The 23,929-nt window shown below is 35.7% G+C and overlaps 2 protein-coding genes across 2 annotated transcripts in view; one reads left to right on the forward strand and one right to left on the reverse strand.

Annotated features, from left to right (window-relative positions):
- On the forward strand, positions 1 to 18,538 carry cry5 (cryptochrome circadian regulator 5). Its single transcript, XM_028810356.2, has 11 exons — positions 1 to 99; positions 432 to 648; positions 2,535 to 2,729; positions 4,886 to 5,004; positions 6,362 to 6,516; positions 7,114 to 7,254; positions 11,682 to 11,849; positions 11,926 to 12,066; positions 12,267 to 12,418; positions 16,446 to 16,669; positions 18,285 to 18,538. The coding sequence occupies exons 2-11, from the start codon at positions 434 to 436 to the stop codon at positions 18,350 to 18,352; spliced, it is 1,578 nt and encodes a 525-aa protein (XP_028666189.2). The 5' UTR covers positions 1 to 99; positions 432 to 433; the 3' UTR covers positions 18,353 to 18,538.
- foxred1 (FAD-dependent oxidoreductase domain containing 1) overlaps positions 18,539 to 23,929 on the reverse strand; it is a 21,744-nt gene continuing 16,353 nt past the window's right edge. The window contains exons 8-11 of the mRNA XM_028810358.2: positions 22,811 to 22,971; positions 22,151 to 22,280; positions 21,950 to 22,054; positions 18,539 to 21,123 (exon numbers count right to left, since the gene is read on the reverse strand). Of these exons, the coding sequence (XP_028666191.1) occupies positions 20,869 to 21,123; positions 21,950 to 22,054; positions 22,151 to 22,280; positions 22,811 to 22,971 (651 nt within the window). The 3' untranslated portion in view covers positions 18,539 to 20,868. The remainder of the gene's footprint in view (positions 21,124 to 21,949; positions 22,055 to 22,150; positions 22,281 to 22,810; positions 22,972 to 23,929) is intronic.

Consider the following 23,929-nt stretch of genomic DNA (forward strand, 5'->3'; position numbering starts at 1 on the left):
AACAGGCAATGCGACGTGAATCATTTTGGTAACTTCGCATTGTGGTTGTATAAGCTCACGAATTCTCTTTTGTAAAAGAAAAAATAGAGGCTAACTGAGGTAAGTAAGCATCAACCCACCGTTTATGGAAACGTAGAATTCGTTTTTTATGAACGTGCCTCCTGAGTTTCAAGTTGATGCAAAAAAAAACAAAAAAAAAACAAACGCTAATCTGCCCTGGAGCAGCATTGAATAACACACGGAAGCCTGTCATGATTAAAACTGCAAACCTTACAGTTTTCTTCTATTTCTCTAGTAGAAGCTTTTATTTCAAATAATTTACAGATTAAAGGTCTTACAGATAGCAGTGTGACTGTAAGAGCACTAACTTTAAGTAATAATTGAAACAGCAAGTTTTGTGTACTTCATTTTTATCTCATTGAATCACACAGTCATGAAGCATAACTCAATACACTGGTTCCGCAAAGGACTTCGTCTTCATGACAACCCCGCATTGCTGGCAGCACTTAAAGACTGTGCAGAGATGAGACCAATCTTCATCCTGGATCCGTGGTTTCCAAAAAACATGAAGGTTGGCATTAACCGCTGGAGGTTTTTAATCGAGTCTCTCAGAGATTTGGATTGCAGCTTGAGGAAGATGAACTCTAGGTGAGTACAGTATCCCACAATGTACAGTACATTCTGTTACAGGATTCCTGTGCATTACAGCCTAGTAGGCAGTGAGTTGTGAGGCACAGCAAAATAGGTGCTGTTTATCCATTTCATTCGTTGAGGGACTGAGATGCTACAGTAAATCCTGGAAGCATCCAGCATATGACAGGAAGTGATCATTGATGGGAAGCTGTTAAATCACAATGCACCATAACACACACCTGAACTCATTCATACCTTTCTAATTTTGAATCACAAGCTAACCTAAAACAATTTTTTAAAAATTACAATGTAAAAACATTTCCTTGTTGGCATCCTCTGAGGCCTTTCATTTTATGATTTACTCTTTTAACCCTCTAATCTATACACTGTATTGCTTAATGGCTGTGTGTTTGGAACTGACAGAAATCCACCTGAACTGAAGGTTCTGAGACATGGAAAAAATCATCACTGACAGAATGAGAAAAAGACTTTGACAAAAGTGAACTCTGGGTAGAATAATCTCCTCCTATCAGATGAGCTAGGGTATAGACTTGGAGGTGAAGACTCACTGGTAGGTTAAATAGGATGCTAAAGATATTGAAAAGTATAGTGTTTTGTTTTGTTTTGTAAAATGAGAAAGTAAAGTCACCTCATTTGACAGATAACCAGTCTAATGGAACAGCTAGAAATGTGATTGTCTTTGTTTTTTTGTTTGAGATATATAAACCAGTGTACTGTACGTGTATTGGTATTGACATTTGCTAAACTTATTCTTTAAGGAATTGTGTTGAGAAGTACGATTTTCACCGAGATATTTCAAATAGACCATACTGTAGAAATGTCTGAAATTTCAAAATCTCCAATTGGGTATCATTGGCGAATCTGCAAACTCATTGGTCTTAAAAACAGAGAAACATTCTTAGCATCTTCAGTTACAGATTAGTTTAATGTTTCATGTTTTCATTGAGGGAGTTTGCTTCTACTTGAATATGTTGTATATTTTCCACTTCTACTCATCCAACAGCCACTCCTGACAGCAGAATGGATCCCCAATACAAGTTAAGTCAAAATCCAGGGGAGGCATCCATGTGCAAGCCGTTGCTCTGCCAATTCACTTCTCCTGCTGCTTGAGGTAAATTAACCATAAAGGTTTAAAAAAAAAAATCAAAAAAGTAAAATATCTCTAATTTAGAAATAATTACATTACTGCAAAAGGAAAGGAATTATGTAAGGATTAATCTGTGTGCACAGAGTGAACAAACTTGTTATCACCATTACAATAAAGACAACCTCTCGGTTACATTATCTGCACATTCTAATGATTTAATAGTTCTCTTACACTATAATTAATCAGGAAAGCTCCAGACCTGCTCTCCATTGTGCACCGAAGCAACCATCAATTTTACCTTGAGCTTTCAACAGAGATTTTAACTTTCCATTCAGTTCTTCTTTCAAAAATATTACATGATTAAAACATTTGAACATCCACAAAAATAACTAATAATAGGACATCAGTTGATTAGAATCTACTCTCTGTGAAAGCTGAACCTCATGCCAAGATAGTTTTCTTAGGCAACCCAAGTCAGTTGCTAGGAAATAGTTTCAGCTGTTCACTTTATTAAATTCTTGAGTCTGTCTGATGCTTTGGAAGCTTTCTTGACTAGTGCCTATATTATCAATGAACTAACCATCCACACTTTCATTTTTTTTAACTCGAATTTTCAGCCTCAGCTAACAAGAACCTGTCCTGTCAACAGTGAGCTCAAGACAGAAATTGATTCTGAAAGCAATGATATCCGTCTCACAGGGAACAGTCAGGCATACACATTGCCTATGGAAAAAAGAATGAATAATTTACATCTTTGGATCTTTAAGTTTTATGTGTAATTCTTTTTTTCTAGACTTTTCATTGTGCGTGGTAAGCCTGTGGAAGTATTCCCACGCCTGTTTAAAGAATGGAGAGTGACTAGGCTAACATTTGAAATTGACACGGAACCCTATGCCCAGCTGAGGGATTCTCAGGTTGCGGAGATTGCAAAAGAACATGGTGTCGAGGTTATCCGTAAAGTCTCCAATACACTTTATGATACAGAAAGGTAGGGGACTTACTATGAACAATGCATCTTTACTATGAACAGTGCATCTTTAAACATATTGTATGCTTGCACTTTTTTGCAATGAAAATGTTTTATATACAGTAGTTAATTTAACTTACTGATGAAAAAGTATGTAATATTCAGAGCAGGTCTTTTAGCCAAATACAGTTCACCATTGTCTATTTAGTCAATGTCTCCAGAATATCACAGAGTTAAGATTTTAAGGCCCCCCAAGGCATTCAAACACTAGGAAGGGCAACGCTTTTTAATAATTCTGAAAAATTATCATTAACCAGCTATCATTTGTACTGTGTGTGTTTATTTTGTTTTGTTAAGGAGCTGATTTAAAATAAATGTGCACATTTTTCCAGTCTCAGTAGCCTTTTAATGGCTTTTTACTGGTTGTTGATAATGACAAAGCAGACTTGTGTCACTTTACAGTAATATCACAATAGTTTATTTTTATCCATCCAGCCATTATCCAACCCACCATATCCTAACTACAGGGTCACGGGGGTCTGCTGGAGCCAATCCCAGCCAACACTGGGCTCAAGGCAGGAAACAAACCCCGGGCAGGGCACACACACACATCCCAAGCACACACTACGGACAATTTAGAATCGCTAATGCACCTAACCTGCATGTCTTTGGACTGTGGGAGGAAACCAGAGTACCCGGAGGAAACCCACGCAGACACGGGGAGAACATGCAAACTCCACGCAGGGAGGACCCGGGAAGCAAACCCAGGTCTCCTAACTGCAAGGCAGCAGTGCTACCCACTGCACCACTGTGCCGCCCAGTTTATTTTTATATTTTAAAATAATAGTGACCCCATTTTGTAATATATTACAGTTGATGTTTACTTTTCTATTTTGAATAAATTAAATTTGAAATCAAATTTTTCAAAGCAAAAATGTGTCAGTCCATTACACCTAATAATACAAACTCTTTGACTCAATTCACCCCACTTAATCTTAAAATCTTAAGAAAGAGAAAACACTCTGTTATGGTACATAGTAAATATATACATGGATGAAAATCTTTTTTTTTTATTTTGGGGCTACATAAATAAATATATTTGGCTATGAGGTAAATGTACAACAATAATTTGTTAAACTGTAATACACAAATGCTGATTAAACATTAATTAATCATGGGGAAAAAATAAAAACATACTCTGATTTTTGCAACACTTTACTAATTTATTATATGAACATTAAGACTTTTACTTGTTCAGCTTTCATGTAACTCAGGCAGAAAGAAAATTTCTCTGGTTAGGACTGTAGCACTGTAGCCAGATATAGCATGCACTTTCAGCTGAAGGTTCTTGCTTAAAATTGGTGTAATTCAGCCTTCAAGCACTTCTGTCATTAAGAACTAATGTGAAATTTTTGTATTGTGCTGCAGTATGGTGTGTGTGTGTGTGTTTTTTTTTTTGACATTTCTTGCAAATTGCATGTATCAAACAGTTTCTTATCTGTAACACTGTGAAAGGTTTAATGAACATAATATTTGGGTATAATAATTATGGAGTATGTATTTTTTGTGCTATTATGAATGAAATACACTGCTCCTTCATTCCTACAGAAGGCACTATATAGCCTTGGTAAAATGTTTGAACAGGACACAAACACATCAAAATTTTTCTTCATTATACAGTATATCAATGAAAAGCATTGCAATATTTGATTCCCCTGCTCAACTATCACCACTACAAGTACATAGCCATGATTCTACAACCTCTGAATTCTGTTCTGATTATTAGGTCAAGATAGTCATCAGCAACCATTTGTACCTTGATAAGCTAAGCTAAATGCTACAATTTACAACGATTACGAGTTCCTGCTGTTGCTGTTGTGTGCCACTTTCTATACAATTTTTATGTATTAATTATTATTTATATCTAAAATTGCTTTTTGGTTAAAGTTAAATATTGCTTATTTTGATATTGGTTATCATCCATATGAAGTACTGTAGTCAGATATTTAAATTCTCTCTATTGTATTTGGTGGTATCCAAGGTTTTTGCTTTTGTCTCTGTTTTCTGAATAGCTTATATCCATTTATACTATACTTTGTGTGCTCCCTAAGTATATATTTTTAAATAGTGTTTTATGCTGGCAAACATTTTTAGCTGATACCTTTTATTTTCATCAGGATTATTCTGGAGAACAATGGAAAGCCTCCACTTACCTATGTGAAGCTTCAGGACCTCTTATCTAGATTAGGTCCTCCTAAGAAGCCTGCACCTTCCCTTAAAGGTGAAGATCTCAAAGGTAAGATGTTGTAATTTAACTGAATGACTATGTAGTATCACATGTAATTGGAATCAAGATACTGTATACAGTATATCACTTAGTAGTATATGTATGACTGGACCACTATACAGCTTTCATTTTTTTTATCTTTGTATGATTCCATTGGGCTAACTTTCTTTCATCTGCATGTTAAAATATTAAGCCGGCATAACCAAAAAATGAGGGATGGATCCATTATACAAAAAAGTGTATAGTTTTTTCTTCAATCTGAGCTTCAAAATGTAGAAGTTCATAGTAAACACACCTCTTTTAGCAAATACTTAATCTAAATGGTAATGTAAGGGGTTTGCAAGTACACTTATTGTCATTAGGGTGGAGGTTCTTCTAGTATCAGTACAACTCTAAACGTATATGTATGAATCATATTATGAATGATATGTACTATGTTTTGTCTTTGAACGGCCAGCTAATACATGATGAATAGTATAACTCCCTCACAGCATTCATCCCTTGTGTTTTTCTGTACTAAGACATCTTTTATTGGGTTATTCCTCCTGTTAATATGTGTTATTGTATTATGTGCACTGTTTACTGTACTTTTCTTATCCCTTATAAAACGTTGTTGTAATGACTTTTTGTTTGTAAATTTTCCTGGACCAATCTATTTATGTCCTTCAAAGACTTGTACTCTTAAGAGTTTTAATGATTATTTTAACAAGCCCATTAACTAAGAGGAGAAGCATGTCCAAAAATGCATCATGCAGTGGACCATAGCATTTTGTTTTTGTCATTTGGATCTAAATGGATTCATGCATGACAAAAAAGAATCTGACAGGTATGGTTTGAAACAATTCATATTTGTTTATAAGACTAGCTATGGGTACATTATTCCATGCCCACTACCAGTATTACCAGTGTATTGTGGGGGGAGCACCAGCCTGTTTTAGCAGCATTTGGTGCTTTAGAGAGGCAGTTCCATCCATTATATTGGGCATATTTGGGCTCTGCAGTTAACCTTCTATACATACCTTGGGAATATGGGAAGAGGCAAGCGCATCTAGAGGAAACCTCTCCAGACAAACTCCACATAAGCAGTAACCAGTTTAGGACCAGATCGCTAGAGCTGTGAAGCAGCAGTTATAGCCATTCTACAACTATGATACTCTGTTTCTAAATTAATATTATTGAATCCCTAGGATTATAATGATAGATATCCTACAGTGATAGGCTGAAATATAAAATTGGTAATATGTTTCTCATTCTAATTGAATCAATGGTATTAGTATAAATAATACAAAATACAAGTATAATAATAATACAAATAATACAAATACAAGTTTGGGATTAATTTAATGAAGTATTTCTTCACCTACAGGCATTCATACACCTTACACAGATTATCATGATACAGAATTTGGAATACCCACTCTGGAAGAGCTTGGACTTAACCCTGCAGCTACTGGACCCCATTTGTTCCCAGGGGGAGAAACTGAGGCTATTCGTAGATTGGGTGAATATATGCAGAAATCTGTAAGTTTAGTATTTTGCTGAAAATGGAAAATATAAAAACTATGGTTTCTTCAGTAATTTAAAATGCAATGAATACTTCAAGGTGTGTAGTATCATGATCAGAAAAAAATATTTTGAAATTTTTGTAGGAACTTAACAAGAATACACTGCTGTTATGTATTAGAATAGACAACTAAAATCGTCTTATTCAAGAAACAGTGAAAATATTCTGCAGTTTCTCCTGTTTTTCAGTGTCCTTTCAACTATGAACACTGATTTAAATTATAGGGTTAGTTGCTCTGTTGCTTGCCCTTTTGTATCTGTAATTAATTTAGACCACTTTGTAGAGACCTGTTTTTGCATTGACAACAAAGAGGGTTTTTATACTGATTAATGTCAGAAAAGCCAAATTCCATTCCCTTATTCCGTGTTGTTAAATGGTAAAATGCAAATACTTCCCATGTGGGTGAATACTTTTTACAGTATAATACATACGGAATTAGTAATGTATGTTCGTTATTCTTAGACCCAGAATATTTTGTTTATGTTAATCTCCATAAGATATATAAATTAAAAAGTTTTTCTGTCACTTACATTTTAACATAAAACTCTCCAAAGGTCTGGGTGTGCAACTTCAAAAAGCCAGAAACTGAACCAAATTCTTTGACTCCTAGTACTACTGTGCTAAGTCCCTATGTCAAGTTTGGCTGCCTTTCAGTACGGACCTTCTGGTGGAAAATTGCAGAGGTTTATCATGGGGTAAGATATACAGTACTTTTACCCTTTTTTAATCAAAAAAGTTTGATGCTATTTGATCTTAAAGTTTGTTTGGTTAGCTAAAAGCTAAGCTGTCTCACCATCTCATTCAGATAACTTTTTCTTTTGTTATTAAAGTTTCTTCTTTAATTTATATGACTTGGCATTTTGTTACAGATTCCCACAACTCTTTATGCCCTAGCTTCCAGGATTAAAACAGTTCCTCCTAATTTCTAATAGTGTTCTCAAGCACATGTTTACCTGCAAAAATTCTATCATACCAGGTTTACCAGTGTTTTTAGTATTTTGAAGACATGGTTTAGGTCCCCACTATCCTTTTCTCCTCAAGACTCAAGATGTTTAATTCCTATAGTCTGAAAAAGAGTATCATCTCCACTTTATTCCAGAAATGCACTAGGCTGCTGTTATCTGCAATGCTTCTAAAGCTGCTGCAGTATGTCTTTACAGTAATTGAGACACTTAACATTCTTTGATTCACAGCAGTTTAGTTGACTTTTTCATTCTTTTTCTGTTCATTGTGTAGACAATGAGAATGTTGTGTCAACGTAAATGCCTGTAGAACTGTGTCACCCATCATATACTTTTAATTCTTCCTTAGTTTGCCTGTGTGAGGCAGTTATCTTTAAACAACATTTTTAAATTGTTTCACCCAAATTAAAAACATATCAGGTCTTTTTGAATTAATTTTTGTGCCTCCTCGCTGTTTGCTTTTTTTACTCTGTCTTAATGGTAAACTCAGATGGCAATACAATCACATCAAATCATTCTAAGAAAGAGCACTTGTCTGGACCCAATATACAGTAGTTCAAATAGAAATTCTGGTCGGCAACAGAATGGACATTTATTGAAGCCTATATGTTAAATCCTGCTTTATTAAAGCAGCATACTGCAGCTGTTCTCAAAGTATTTGGTTTTCAGGTCATATTTTATTACTCTTTAATTTAATATTTTTTTGCTGCTGGAATATGTGAATTTCCCCCTGGGATTAATAAAGTATCTATCTATCTATCTATCTATCTATCTATCTATCTATCTATCTATCTATCTATCTATCTATCTATCTATCTATCTATCTATCTATCTATTTTATCACCATTAACATGGTTTATCTGAATAATGTCACATTTACTATTTCAGATCGTTTACCTGAGAAAGCTTCAGTAAAGCGCTGGTTTTAATTTTAAACTTGTTGTGAAATTATATTTGTATTATGCTCTTTGTTGATCAGAAAACTCTGAATCTCTTTATAAAGTGTAATTTACTATATTTTATATTAAAGTAGATTTCCTCATCTTTGTTGCTATTTGTCTGATACAGAGAATATCTTACACTTTATTGACAACTTATATATGACAAAGCATCTCTAATTTTTCAGTTTGGTTAAAATACATTTGATTGGTTGACAGCTGAATGAAAAGTGCTTTAAAATTTCAGTTAAGAGCACTCACTTACCCTAAAATACAAATTTATTTGGTTATTTACAGCTGTTTTGTTTTAGGTCTGCGTTGCATAATTAACATTTATGTCAAAGTGTAGCACGCTGAGTTTGTTCATGGGCAGTGTACTATGTAAAATTGACTTGAAAAAATTTTGCATTAGTAGCTTGCCTCTGTAAACAGATTCAACAAAGAACATTTGCCTTGTTTATAGTAGTTGTACATTGATGTCCGGCAGGGTGGCTTTCCTAGTTTGTAGTTAAATACGTGGGCTACATTTAAGAGGCGTTATTCCACTAGTGTTCATAGAGCAGAAATTGAATGCCACCATCTTGTGCAAATACAGTAGTGCAAGTCATTTTTCACTACTGACTTTTATATGAGTAATTCCTTTTCCTTACCATGTAAAGCTGAATGTTATGCATAAAATCTGGTCTATAAGCAATGATCTTTGTTATATCCACTTTAAATAACTACATGGCAGAGATATATATTTCAAATAAGAGAACAAAATATTACTTATTTAGTAAATATAAAATCTCAGTGTATGCCTCATTTAACTATTTACTGAATTTCTTAGAAAATAAAAATGAAAAGGGTATTTCTAGTTTGATGCTGTAAATCTAAAAACAATAAACATGAATGAAAACTGTAAGATTGACACACAGTAAGTCCAGTAATGAACATCTCATTAATAAATGATTTGGAGTCAAAACCAGTAACACTGTGGTGTCCAGGATATTGTTTGCTTAAAGTCAACTGACTGGAATATGGATTCCTGAAAGAAAAGTTGTTAATATTAATTACAGTATTTGTAAAGGACATGCATTTGAAAAATACATGAGCAGTTCATCTCTCTTAAATCTTGCTACTGTTAGGGGATGAAAAATTAGAAATCTTATATAATCTCTGAATGGTGCTCTCGTGAATCTGTGTCGTGTATGTATCTAAATGATTACATCTTGCCTGAAGAAGGGGCCTGAGTTGCCTCGAAAGCTTGCATATTGTAATCTTTTTAGTTAGCCAATAAAAGGTGTCATTTTGCTTGGCTTTTCCCTTGGGATTAATAAAGTTTATTTAATCTAATCAAATACATGTAAATGTTACCTTCAGTGGATTTTCACCAGTATTTTAAATAACACCAAAGTGCTGTTTTTTATAACCTACAATTGTTGTCATGTTTTGTAATCCATGGAAGGAAGTACTATACTTTGAGAACACTCCAAGAGTGAACCATTTTCTTGTGCATTCATTTCAGTTATGTAAGAGCTGTTGAAGACTGTTTTCACCATCAGTATAATTCAGATTCTTAGAAATACAGGTTTTTATCTACGCCACTTAAAAAGGAGGTGTATGACATTACATTTTCACGGTTCCATGAATGTTGTGGTACTTATTTGAAAAGATGTTACATTGTGGAAATCAGTAAATCTTTTACTGAAGTCATTTGTAAATAATTTAGCTGTGTTACCTGGGAAATCTCCTAAGACAATCTGCCTCAGTTATAGTGCCAGGGGTTTATTGGATGTATCAGACATACTATGCAAGTAAATGGGTACTTTTCTGTATACAATATTATTAATTCACTAGAGATCCTTACTCTTGAACATGGTACATACAATTGCACATGAGTAAAATATTCCTACTGTAGATCAATTCATTCTTGCTTTTCCAAGTCACTTGGCTTTTCTTGATGGTACTTGTAAACCACAATTTTAGAGGAAATTGTATTCTTCTGAATTCAAACAGGTAATTTGTAGAAATATTGGGAATTTTAAGTATAAATATAACTTCATTCTGTAACAGACCCTGTAAAAAGGTAACTTCAGTCATATTTGAATGAAACACTTTCATCTGTAATCTCATACTGGGGGTTTTAGATCAAAAGTGATATACACTTTAAACTATTACAAACAGATTGAAAATTTACAACTGAATGTGTACTTGGCCCATGTAATGAACTGAATGTTTTAAGCATAGTACAGTAAAGAACGTATGAAAAGAAATAATATCATGAACTATGTAAAATGTCCACCTCCTCTATATTCTGTCCATGGCAGACCACTTTACTGAGCTGTTCAAATGTTTAAACTGACCAAAGCATGCATCGCTCCCAGCATGTGTTGTACCCAGGGCTTAAAGTAGGCTGCTATGCCATACTGCTACTGGTACATGTTTAGTTACCCACAATATTCCATGTAGTTAACAACCAAACCATGCAATCCACCCAGTTTCTGGTCTTTAAAATATATTTGTTTAAGAGCACTCGAAAATTCAAGCCAGATTGGTTTTATATGAATGTTTATGGCATCATATGGAGTACGAAGAAGCCAACAGAATGGGTGGTGCTATGTGTACCTGAGGAGATCATTGTTATCCATATCTTCTTTGAGTTTTGCCTAACTTTTCTTGATCTGTTGCACATCTCATTTTCCAGTAAGCTTGCTACCTTATCTGTTTTCCCTGTGTAGGGCAGCTGCCTTTCCTCACTCTCTGCTAGCTTCATTTCTCTGCAGAATTATAGCCATAGCATGCATTGTGACACCGTTCTGTGTGCTGCATTTATTTGAATAAACTGTATGTCTCATTTTTCTATGTCATCACAGCTGAGACAAAAAAAGGATGCGTTGCCTAAGAACGTCGTACTCACTACAGCCTTATTAAACACAAATATCGAGAAATAAAAAAATGTGTCAACTAATTTACTATTTTCTATAAATCACCAAATTTCAATCAAGCCAGTCAAAGCATTTTTAAGATTTTGGAGTATTTTGTTTTTTATGTTATAGTATTATATAATATACTTTGTATGAGAATTTTAACCTTAACCAATATCTGCTTACGATAACCAGTTTCCTTTTTATAAAATACTTTTTCAGTGATGTAGCTGCGGCATTAACATTCTGCTTTGTAGCGTGGTTACTGAGAACAGGCCCTCCTTACTAATTGTATTATTCAATGTATTGGTTTCAGAAAAAACACTCTTCACCCCCAGTCTCTCTACATGGACAGCTACTGTGGAGAGAATTCTTTTACACTGCAGGAGTAGGAATTCCAAATTTTGATCATATGGAAGGGAATTCTGTCTGTCTGCAGGTTGATTGGGACTCCAATGAGGAATACCTGGCTGCCTGGAGAGAGGTAACTTATGTAAGAAATAGGAAGCACCCATGTAAATTAACTGTGAGCTTGTATTTATGCCTTTTACTTTTGGTAGGGTCGTACTGGATATCCTTTTATTGATGCTATCATGACACAGTTACGCACAGAGGGATGGATTCATCATCTTGCCCGGCATGCAGTGGCCTGCTTTTTGACTCGAGGGGATCTTTGGATCAGCTGGGAAGAGGGTCAGAAGGTCAGATACACAAATACTAGGCTTATACATCATTTTGTACTGAGACAGAGTCAGTTACCTATTCACAATTAAGATGGTTTGAGAAGTCCACTATTTGAGATAAAATTGAACACTACATAGAGATAGAAAAAGGTCAGTGGTTAAGATATCCTGAAAGTATTAAAATATTTCTACTACAACTTAACAATTGTTTTGTATAGGTATTTGAGGAATTTCTCTTAGATGCTGATTGGTCTTTAAATGCTGGAAATTGGCAGTGGTTATCTGCCAGTGCATTCTTCTACCAGTTTTACAGAATCTACTCTCCAATTGCCTTTGGAAAGAAAACGGACAAGAATGGTGATTATATCAGGTATTGAACTTCCATATAATTACTGAATCAAATTTTAATACACAATTGTTTTTTTCATAATTTTAGGGCAATGTTAAGGAAATGGTTTATATGAGTATAACATGGCTTGTTCTACTTCATGGTATACACCCAGCTACTGTCCTGAAAACCGCTGAAGGAGATTAGGCAAAACATTAGAATGTGGCAAATCAGGAACTAAAGGATACAATAAAATGTTAATATTGTTAATATATTTCCATTGGTGATGGATGTTTGCAGCAGTGGAGCAGTTGTCAAGAAAGATCTCAAGAAAAATAGAATTTTTTTGCAAGGTTTGAAATATGATATAGGTGGGAGAAATTTGATAATGAAAATTAAAGAATATGGTTGCAAAAAATGATAAAATTTGTATCAGATATTAGTATTGAAGTTGTATTAAAATTTGATGATTAGCGAAGATGGAAAGCCAGCAATTATGGTGAGATACACATTGATCAGTTTGAGAACAAAAATTTTATACAAATGCCTTATAAGTGCCAGGAGTATATTATGTAGGTTACGAAATGTACAGATGGTGAGATCATAAGAAGGAAATACAAGCAAACTAAAAAATGTAATAAAATCTGTAGAGGAACACATACCAATGTTGTGAATTAGTAGTAGTAGTTAGTATTAGTATTATAACAGGGGGAACTCTGATAGGATATGGAGGCAGGTTTCGGAGAAGGTGTTATGTGATAAAAATAAAGATGGTTGGGTGTGCAGGAAATGTTTTTGCTATACACCTAACCAAGCACAAAGCCAAATTTGCAAAGACTGCTCAAAGTGTAAGTAAAAGAGTGAGGGCAGCAAGAAGCTGTTACCTGTATTAGCACAGCATAGGATTTTAATGTACAGTAATCCCTCGCTATATCGCGCTTCGACTTTCGCGGCTTCACTCTATCACGGATTTTATATGTAAGCATATTTAAATATATATCGCGGATTTTTTGCAGGTTCGCGGATTTCTGCGGACAATGGGTCTTTTAATTTCTGGTACATGCTTCCTCAGTTGGTTTGCCCAGTTGATTTCATACAAAGGACGCTATTGGCAGATGGCTGAGAAGCTACCCAACCAGAGCGTGTATTACGTATTAAATAAAACTCCTCAAATATATTGTGAGCATGGGGGCTGTTCGCACCCCTTGAGGATACGGCCGCTCCTCAAAAAACACTGAAAGATGACCTTCACATTGCTCTCTTCCTTGCTGGGCTTACATATGGCTGATTTGTCAAGCGATATGCTTCCCGCACGGTGCTTCGCATACTTAAAAGATCAAACAGCACATACGGATTTTTGATTGTTTGCTTTTCTCTCTTTCTCTCTCTTGCTCTGACATTCTCTGCTCCTGACGGAGGGGGTGTGAGCAGGGGGGCTGTTCGCACCCCTAGACGATACGGACGCTCGTCTAAAAATGCTGAAAGATTACCTTCACGTTGCTCCCTTCTGTGCAGCTGCTTTGTCAAGCGACATGCTTCCTGCACGGTGCTTTGCATACTTAAAAGCTTGAAGGGCATGTATTGATTTTTGATTGTTTGTTTTTCTCTGTTTTTCTCTGTGTCTCTCTCTGACATTCTCTGCTCCTGACGGAGGGGGTGTGAGCAGAGGGGCTGTTCGCACACTGGCCTAGAGGATATGGACGCTCCTCTAAAAAATGCTGAAAGACTACCGTTACATTGTACATCCTTGCAGCTGCTTTGTCCGGCGGTGCTTCGCATACTTAAAAGCCAAACAGCCCTATTGATTTGTTTGCTTTTCTCTCTCTCTCTGACATTCTCTGCTCCTGACGCGCACTCCTTTGAAGAGGAAGATATGTGTGCATTCTTTTAATTGTGAGACGGAACTGTCATCTCTGTCTTGTCATGGAGCACAGTTTAAACTTTTGAAAAAGAGACAAATGTTTGTTTGCAGTGTTTGAATAACGTTCCTGTCTCTCTACAACCTCCTGTGTTTCTGTGCAAATCTGTGACCCAAGCATGACAATATAAAAATAACCATATAAACATATGGTTTCTACTTCGCGGATTTTCACCTTTCGTGGGGGGGTTTGGAATGCAACCCCCCCGATAGAGGAGGGATTACTGTAGTGTAAAAGTAAATTCTACACATAAATGAGGGGAGTTTTAGAAATCAAAAAAGTAATTTGTTTGGTAAAAGGCAGTGAAAAGTAATGGAAAAACAGTAAAAAAAAAAATAAAAGTTAAAAAAGACAAACTGAGAAATTATCTGATATAGCAATGGAAGGATACAACACTGTTAGGAAAAAGTAATGAATTGAGTAATAAGGGCATGAACAGTATACACTGACTAGAATGTTGAGAATAATACAGAGAATAAACAGAGCAAGAAGAAATGTAGTATGAAAAGGCCATCACAAGTAAAACACAGAGCATACAAAACAGTAATGAAGTCACAAATCATGCTTTTAATGTAAAGATTTGTAAAAGAAATAGAGACAGGTGGGTGAAAGTAAAGATGTTGATGGTGCAGATACAGTATAAATGAATATGTGCGTAGACTGGAGAAAAGAGCGATATGTAATAGGTAATGCAGATCAGAGAAAACTGAAATGAAAGTGAAATATAACAAATTGTGAAATATTGGTTTTAAGCATTGGAGCTTCTGCAATGGAAAAAAAATGGTTTGGTTTTAAAGTTTAACTCTCCATTCATATCTCCATTTTCTTATTCTAAAATTCAAAACTGAACTAAGCTCAGAATTATTAAGTGGAAAGGATTCAAAAGATTTACCAAAGTTCTTTGGCATTTCAGTAGTATTTTAGAAATAAATTATCAGTGCGCACCAGTGTCTTTGTTGCACCCAGTATACAAGATACACAGTAGGTGCCTGCCCCGAGTTGTAGCTTGATAGCACATGCAGTTCGTTAAACCTGACGTCCGAGCGAAGCTGTCCTGTGTTCTGTTTCATGTACTTTGTCTTTGATGTCTATATTTTTTAGCCCTGTTTCACTTGACAATTTCTGCAACATACCATGGCAATATGCTTTGTTTAGATATTATTGTAAGGGCAAATTACAATTGTTTACATGTCCCCAAAATCAATAACATGGAATATCCTGGAAAAACAAAGTAAACTAACAGTGGTGTACAAAGAATTTGCCAATCAAAAGTCTGGCCAAGAAGAAAAATGCTGTAGCTGTTGGTTCCAAAAAAAATGTGAAGAATAACTTTGAAACACTTTTTTTGTTATAATTTCCAATAACTTGCACTGTTCAGGGAAGAAAAATCACAATACGTTTGAAGAATATTTTGGCGGCAGATTAACAGCACCTTGCAAAATACATAAGAACAGAAGAAATTTGACAAATGAAAGAGACCATGCAGTCTATCAAGCTGATTTGTTTAGCTAATAAGTAACTAAGCTGTCCCAATAATTCCTACAGATACATCTTTATGGTTGTTAAGGTTTCTGCAACAACTGTATGATTCTGGAGCACTAAAACAGAACTCTTATTGCTCATCTCTGTACCTTTTTTGAAGTACATTTTGATTTGAGATAAAGAGGTTTAAAAATGACACATGAACCTAATGCCGTGGTGAAACAATGGAGAAAGTAGCAAACCACTAATGTTTCAAAACATACCACTTTGTGAAAGTGGTATCATGGCTTGGGTATATGTACGGTCACTTCAGGAACTGCCTTATTCACCTTTTACAGATGATAAAAGTTGTAGTTGTAGCTTTAGATTGGCTGCTGAAGTCTACAGAAACACACTGTCTACACAGTGCATTTGTTGCCCCCAAGATAAATTCTATCCCCTGTGGCCTTGGATTGGATTAATGAGGTGTCAGAATGTTATATTGTTATATAAATCAGTTACCCTAAATCATAACATATATTGTTTAAAAAAAAATCGAGCTAAAGTTTAAACGTTACACTAAATTAGACTGTTATGCAGTTGGATTTTGTGTAAGAATTACTGGCCTCTTTTTGTATAATTTTATTTTTTTTGTAACCTAGCATATTTATTCTTGACTTTTTGAAAAGGAAGTACATCCCAATTCTGAGGAAATTCCCTGTGGATTATATTTACGAGCCATGGAAGGCACCCAGGAGCATTCAAGAGAGAGCAGGCTGCATTATTGGGAAGGATTACCCAAAACCCATTGTGGATCATGATACTGTAAGCAAAAAAAATATCCAGAAAATGAAAGCGGCATATACTCGCAGGTCTGCAACCAGCAGCAAATCTGGAGAGAACTGTTTAAAGGGTATGTAAAACAGGGTATTTTCTAGATTGGACATGTGCCTGGACCGATTGTATTACATCAGTTAAAATAAGTCATAATTAATGTTTTCAGAGCCTTAAGTGATTTAAAGATTTCTGAATTTTCTATTATTATGAAGAAAAATTTAATAGTTAAAATCTTGATAAAATGTCAGCATAATCTACTGTTTTGTGTTTTGATGTGTAGTTCATTTATATTATGCATGAGTTCTGTGAGCAAGAAAGAAAGGGGCAGCTTATTTCCTTTTCATTTGCAGTTTTGTCAGTATAATAAATGTTATGAACATTTTCCTGTATAGTGCTGAAGTATTCACACTAGTCTTGCGTGGTATACCAGTGCTGGAAAAGTACCAAAAAACTGAAATGTTAAAACTGTATTGTACTGGAATTTTGGGATTTTTGGTACCAGAAGTAAATCTCCGCTTTCCTTTCAATCCACTGCCCCCTCCCCTGAACCAAACACTTGCTATTGCAGTTGTGGAAAAACTTCCATTTCTTAGATGTCACAAAATAAAGCTACATGCTTTAACACAATCAGGAATTTACAGGGCACAAATCTCTCCAACCTCCCATTCCTCTCCCCCAGGACCAGGATTTCATGGCTATCGATAGGGAAGTGATGCAGCATAAAGGCATGGCACACCAGGGAGGCTGGAGTTATCGGTCATTTGCTTTGGAGCAGTTTGAGTAACAGTACTAAAGTCCGATCTACCACTAAGTCAGACCTTTTAAGGGTTGTCAGATATCTCTGCATTACAAGCTTGCAAACTGAATGGTAGAAAAGAGTGGAACAAGGTCCTAGTAAAAAGAGAAAATGTGCTAGTAGGAGCAGCCCATTATCACACTTGTGCTCAAGGAAGGGCTAAAGAGAGAGGCTGGGAGCATGCACTGATACCGCGTGTTGTCACACCCACCACATGACGAACCACCTCAGGATCACAGATTAGGACTTGAGCACAGCCATGCACTTCAGCACCACACTAGTTCTTGCACTGTTCCATTCCAGTTGTTTTTGGTTTTTTTTTTTTTTAACAGTGGCTGGAGTGCCAATTCTACCACCAACCCCCGAGTTCTCTCTGCAAGTTGGTTAACGTCATACCCAGAATGGAGCAGTTGCAGGTTAAGGGCCTTACTCAAGGGCCCAACAGAGTACAATCACTTCTGGCATTTACAGGATTTGAACTGGCAACCTTCCAATTACTGGCGTAGATCTCTAGCCTCAGAGCCACCACACCACCCAGGTGTTAAAGATGACTGAAAACTTTTTTAAATCAAAATGAGACCACAAAGGGCTGGGAAAGTGTTTAAGACCTCCAGAGTGGGAGGGAGATAGAGAAAGTGCATTAAATGGTCCCAAGATGGGAGAGCAGTGACCTTATTGCCGTTTGATGTGGTCAAATAGCCTAAACTGCAGACTTGGCCCTCTTAAGGAACCAAATAGGAATGTAAGGACACAAAGGACTGCTGTAGGTAGCTCTATTCTGATATAGCTATTCTAAAAAGTGAGGCTGCTCATTAAGCCTAACATATAAAAGCTGAGCTATTTTTATGAAACTCCTAGCATTTCATATTCTAAAACGTTTTCTTTTTCTTACTAGGACCAAAGAAGCGTTCTTTGTCGATGGCAAATGTGTTCACAAAGAAAATATCACAGAAGACCTGCTAGAAACCTACGTGTATTTCACACGGTGTGCTTAGAGTGGGCTGATACAGCCCTTTTCACTGCTTCACTATTTCTTTCTTTTAAGGGGACACAGAAACACAATCTGAGTTGTAGAAGGCTAATGAATATAAAACGGGTGTAAACTGTAGCACTTGAGTTGAGCAATGGTTGAATAAATACAACAAAACATGCAGTTAAAAAGACTTGATTTTATTATTCCAAAACCATGACACAGATTTATGTAGATCTTTATGCCCAAGTCTAGGATTCAGATTTGCACTTTAGTGGCTTGTGATCATTTTTCTTTTGTTAAAGGATTTCTACATTCAAAAATTGTATATTATGTTTCTTACCCCAAGCAGTTTGTAGTGATGGCATGATGAATTATCAATCTCTTGTTTTTATGCAAAATGGAGACACAAAAGTTTTTAATACAATATACTGCAAGTCAATGGTGACCAGTGTTGGACAATGGCAAACAGTATCAAACAATCCATAAAGAAAAAAGCACAGATGCCAGTGGGAATTTGTATTATAAATGCACCTCCTGTCTGTCACTTTTATATTCAAGGGCTCAAATAGAGTACCTCTGTATTATTTAGATAGACAGACCTAAAGAAGTTCAAGAGAAGAAAATGACTACATATGTAAATAATTAAGAGCTGCTGCGGTCAGTACTTGTAGGTGGCAGTAAGATGGTCAGGCCTGTCCTGATGTGCTACAGGTTTTCATTTAAAGGCATTAACATTTGAATACAGCAGGACCAGCTTGCTGTGTCCACAAAACAAACATACCATTAGAAGTCTGTTCCATCCAAAGTTGCCTGGGTGAAGTTACCAGCATTCAGAATGAGTTCTCTTTAGAGTGATTATAACAGAGTGAATCATTTCTGCTGCCAAGTTTAAAGATGAGCCTCAACAGGATAATGCAACAGCCTCCTAGTTAGTAATGTGGACTAACCCAGACTGAATTTCAAAGTCTGGATTGCACATTCCAGCTTTAATTGTAATGTATTTGATTTTTCAATACATCTTATTCAGATACGTCTCTAGCCCCCTCCTGCTTTTTCCCCTTTGTCTGATTCTATCAGGTGTAACCCATTCAGCATCAAACAGCATCTAAAACAGGAGGTTTAAGCCAGTTCTCGGCATTACCCAAAATGCTACAAACTCGCATTAACTTGCCATGAGATTTGATAGTTCTTCTAACTTAAAAAGCCATCAAGGCTGGCCAGTTTTTGAACCCTCTCCACCTTACTTTTATCCTGGCTCTGGACCTTTGCCATTGCCATCCTCAGAAGAGCTGTTCCTCCCTTAAGGAGTAACAGAGCTCCTTCGTTAATACTGATCAAAGTGCTACCAGCAGAGTGCAGAATATTTAATATATCCCATTTAACTTTCCTCAAGGTCTCTTAAATTCTCAGATGCAGTAGACATGAGGTAGCCTTCATATCCTCAGTGCTCACCCTTTGACATCTCTCAAGTATGCAGTTCTTCAGGAAGGCAGTTCAGGTGAGCCGAAGCTCAGGTCTGTGATAACAACAGTGTATCTTCAATTTTGTAAAAAAATATACAGTAACAAGCCAGAGAATAAAATGTAGTATTAATTACTAATAATGGGTAAAAAAAAAAAAATATTACAAATTAAAAATTTGCACAGGTAAGCTGATCATCTAATTATTGAAACTTCTTAGATACATTCAAGTACAAGGCTTATATTTTCCTGACAAGGTTTTCACTCCCTTTTCTTTGCCTTTTTAATATTTATGTTTACACATGTCTCAGTGAACTTTGCACTGCCAATATCACGTGAAACGCAATGTCAGCCAATGAATAAGCTACTGCTGGACAGGACTTGTGACCAATGAAGGGGTGGAGGTTTATATATTTAACAATTTTAGTAAAAATACACGTTTGGGATGTTGTAAGTATACGACTGAATAACTCAACAGGTGCCCTATGGGACATTAGGAACTGGAGACTGATTTCATGGATGTTTTGGTATCATTTGCTGTTGTTCAATATTGGACACCATTGACTTCTATTGTATCAAAAACTTTTTATTTCTGTTCTGCATGAAATTAAAATTTTTAATGAGCCATCACTACAAACTTACATAGGTGAGGACATATATTGTGTGGAGTGTTCCTTTAATGTCAAAATTTCAGCTACATATAAAAAGCATGCTAAAATGAAAACAATTATTTAAATCTTTTATTAATACTGCAAATCACATTATATTTGTGTATCACTAAAGTCCTCCTCTGGCCCCCTCAAATTAGACCCACCCCTTCCTGAAACTAAGAACCATCATAATAGAATCTGTTTAATAACATGTCATCTAATCAGCTAACATGTCACCAAAGTTTCTGTATGCAATGAAAAGAGCTGCTGTCAAACGTTATGGGAGCCAAGAGAAGCACTTTATTGCATATAAATGGAGCGTCTGTTACACATTGCAATAGTAGGTCTTTGAAATATCTCTTGTTGAACTGAGGCCATTCTGCTGGACAGCACAGCTCACACTATGTTTCTTTCAAGCATCTTCTCCCCAACGAATAAACGTTTGAAGCCTAAATTTGTGAGGTCAAGAGTCTGAAAATTACCATCAAGTATCAGTTCTGCTATTGCTCGTCCTACAGCTGGAGCTTGCTGGATCCCATGACCACTAAAACCAGTGGCAAAGTATAAGTTGTTAACCAGTGGATGGATTCCCAAGATTCCATTCTGATCGAAGGTATTGTAATCATAATATCCAGCCCAGGCACTTTTCACCTGCATAACAGACACAGTATTAAAACTTTAATTTATTGCAGTGCATTTACCATGGTTTTTTTTTTAAGATTATAGTTTCCTTTCTTTTCTGGATAGCACTATAATCTGATAATAATATTACTGTGAAGTGTGACAGTTACTGAATTTATGTAAAAGCACACTATTATAGAATGTGAACAATCAGAACAGTTGAGCTGCATATTTGTAGTGGGTTGTTTGCTTTACGCCTTAAGTAATTTAACTAATCGTGTTCCATAATTCGCCGGTGTAAGCAAATAAATTGTCAATAGATAGCACACATTGTTTAATTTCTCGTTCAGCTGGAATACTTTTTCAGAAATACTGCTTTTGACCTGCATAGTAATGGAAAGATTTTCTAGCTGTGCTTTGGGAAGTGGCTCCTAAATTTGGTGTTCAAAATGCTACTGTCATTGCACACATGGACCTCTAAAGCAAGCAGCATCACTCCTTTTAATTTCTACACAGCTGATACCCCAAATGTTTTTAAACATTTACTGAGTAATTATAATAGGAGAAGTGCTCTTCCGAGATATCACGTTAGAAATAAAAAGACTGATTGTTGATGAGGGTATACTGAGCTACAAAAAATTCAGTTCAGTGCATTAACAAAAAACATAGAAGCAGAGCATAAACCATTATGTCCCAATGTAACCAGTAAAGATTACAGACCTTAAATTATTTTTAAAAAATTCTACTTAACTGAACCACACTGCTTGTAACAGCACAGTGGAGATTCTTTTAGGATAAATGGCAAGTCTTAACTGATAACCAGCTTTTTGTTTTTCTTCAATGCCAGGACACTTACTTTAAGGTTTTGAAAGGAAGGAATTCTGTTTGCCAAGTTGGGCCACACATTTTCTGTAAAGAAGTCGTAATTGACTTCTAAGTTGGAAACCTCAGGTTCACCATCCTAGATTAAATATATATATATATAACCAAAATTATTATTGTATGGCTTGTGCATTGTAATTTATTTAAAAGCAGTAAGTGAACCTAAAATATCTACCTCAGTAGGAGACTGTCCACCAAGATAATTTCCTCCCAGTCCTTCTCGTCTTGCATAGGCTCCACTGTTATCAATGAGGAAAGGCATGTCTAGACCTGGGCCTTCAGGGGAATGAAACACATACACGTACCTAGGACAATGAAAATTAAATTGTTTATTACAATTTTGACTTTTTCTTTCATATCCATTCAGAATCTTAAACAATAAACAGAAATAAAGATAAATATCCATGCACCATCTGAAACTACATAAACCAATTGAGGAACACAGGAGTTGGAGTCTATACCAGCTATTCCAGTGGCAACAGAATGATCAACCACTGTTTTAGTAAACTATTTAGTTTTTTTTTTTATTATCTGTATATCCAGATCTGGTTATAAAATTTTGCAATGTACTTATATAATCCATGAAAGTGTAAATTCTGCATGACTGAATTATTCTCATATGCTCATATTTAACAGTGAAATGTTTACAGATCTTGAAAATACTGCAGCTCAGAGGTCACTTGCATAATTACAATGGTTCGCTTTCTAATATGATGCTTCAAATTCTTTTTGATACATAAAATACTTCTAGCTTCTCATTCTTTTATCACCCATCAGAGACATATAAATGAAATAAGAGATTTATAAGTGAGTCATCCATGTTCCTTTAACATACCTCTTTCTTGGTTCCACGGGTACTGGCATGCTTAGAATATCGTCTCTTGAATCGTCACCAATCCCTGCCATTTGTGCCACATTACCAGACCAGGCCCCAGCAGCGTTCACTACTAAAGCACACTCCACTGGTTGGTACTCTGTACTATTTGGCATCTGTACCTGCAGGCACAAAGGTAGATAAATACATTTAGAGCAGTAGTGGTTCTTTGTTACTTGGTTTTACACCTCATTTAAATATACTGCAGAATGCTCATGTGCCAATACCAAATGATTATTTTCAGAAGGTGTGATGTTTAAAATGAACAGAAATGCTGTCTTGCATAACAAGTCAGTACTAGAAACCGACTGAATCTAGAAAACAGTAAAACACATTTTTATAGAATTGCCTGAAGTTAGATCTACAGGGATTGTATTGCTACGGACTCACACAACAAAGCTTCTCAGTTTGTAGACTTGCACTGTGGTAACTGTTGGTGGCCAGCCATGAATACGACTGGCTCAGAAGTTGATCCAGACGTTCCAGCAGTCACCACAGTGCAGATATGTGAACTGATAAGTGATGAGAGTCCACAGTAATACACTGATATACAAGAGACACAAAGACAGTTTGTTTTTTTTTGTTTTTAATAGGGAGCTTTGACGCTTTTGTAGAGGTCATTCTACAGCCATCAGAGAGACAGAATGATGTATAAAGTCATTAAATGCACTTCTAATTATAAAAGCAAGTGTCTGAGCCAAATCACAGAGCATAGTTTCAGTATTATGAAAAAAAAAAAACTGTAAGGAGGATCATACCAAACCTATTCTTTTAATAATTCTTCACAAATATAAACTTAAATATCAGTACGTTTCCTTTCTGATTTGTCTAAAATCATACTAGCTTAATTTTTTACAACTCCCCTTGGTTACATACAGTATATAGTATTTATTATTTATTTCCAATAAAACAACACAGGTTTATAAAAATAAGATGCAGGAAAAACATGACAGAGTGGATATTTTAAAAGGATGGTACCAGGTTTTCATAAATTCCTTTCCTTTAGGACTCAAATGTAGCCTCTGCGAGGACTGATTAGGCTAAAGGAATGTTGATTAGAAAGCTACCATCTCTTTGTTA

The sequence above is a fragment of the Erpetoichthys calabaricus genome, chromosome 9 (assembly GCF_900747795.2).
Source record: "Erpetoichthys calabaricus chromosome 9, fErpCal1.3, whole genome shotgun sequence".
In the NCBI taxonomy this organism is placed as follows: Eukaryota; Metazoa; Chordata; class Cladistia; order Polypteriformes; family Polypteridae; genus Erpetoichthys; species Erpetoichthys calabaricus.

Bases quoted from the DNA above. Each gene is read 5' to 3' on its own strand.
- cry5 (XM_028810356.2), top strand. From the start codon at position 434: ATGAAGCATAACTCAATACACTGGTTCCGCAAAGGACTTCGTCTTCAT. The intron at 11,850-11,925 runs GTAACTTATGTA...TACTTTTGGTAG, and splicing joins ACCTGGCTGCCTGGAGAGAG to GGTCGTACTGGATATCCTTT. The intron at 16,670-18,284 runs GTATGTAAAACA...TTTTCTTACTAG, and splicing joins TGGAGAGAACTGTTTAAAGG to GACCAAAGAAGCGTTCTTTG.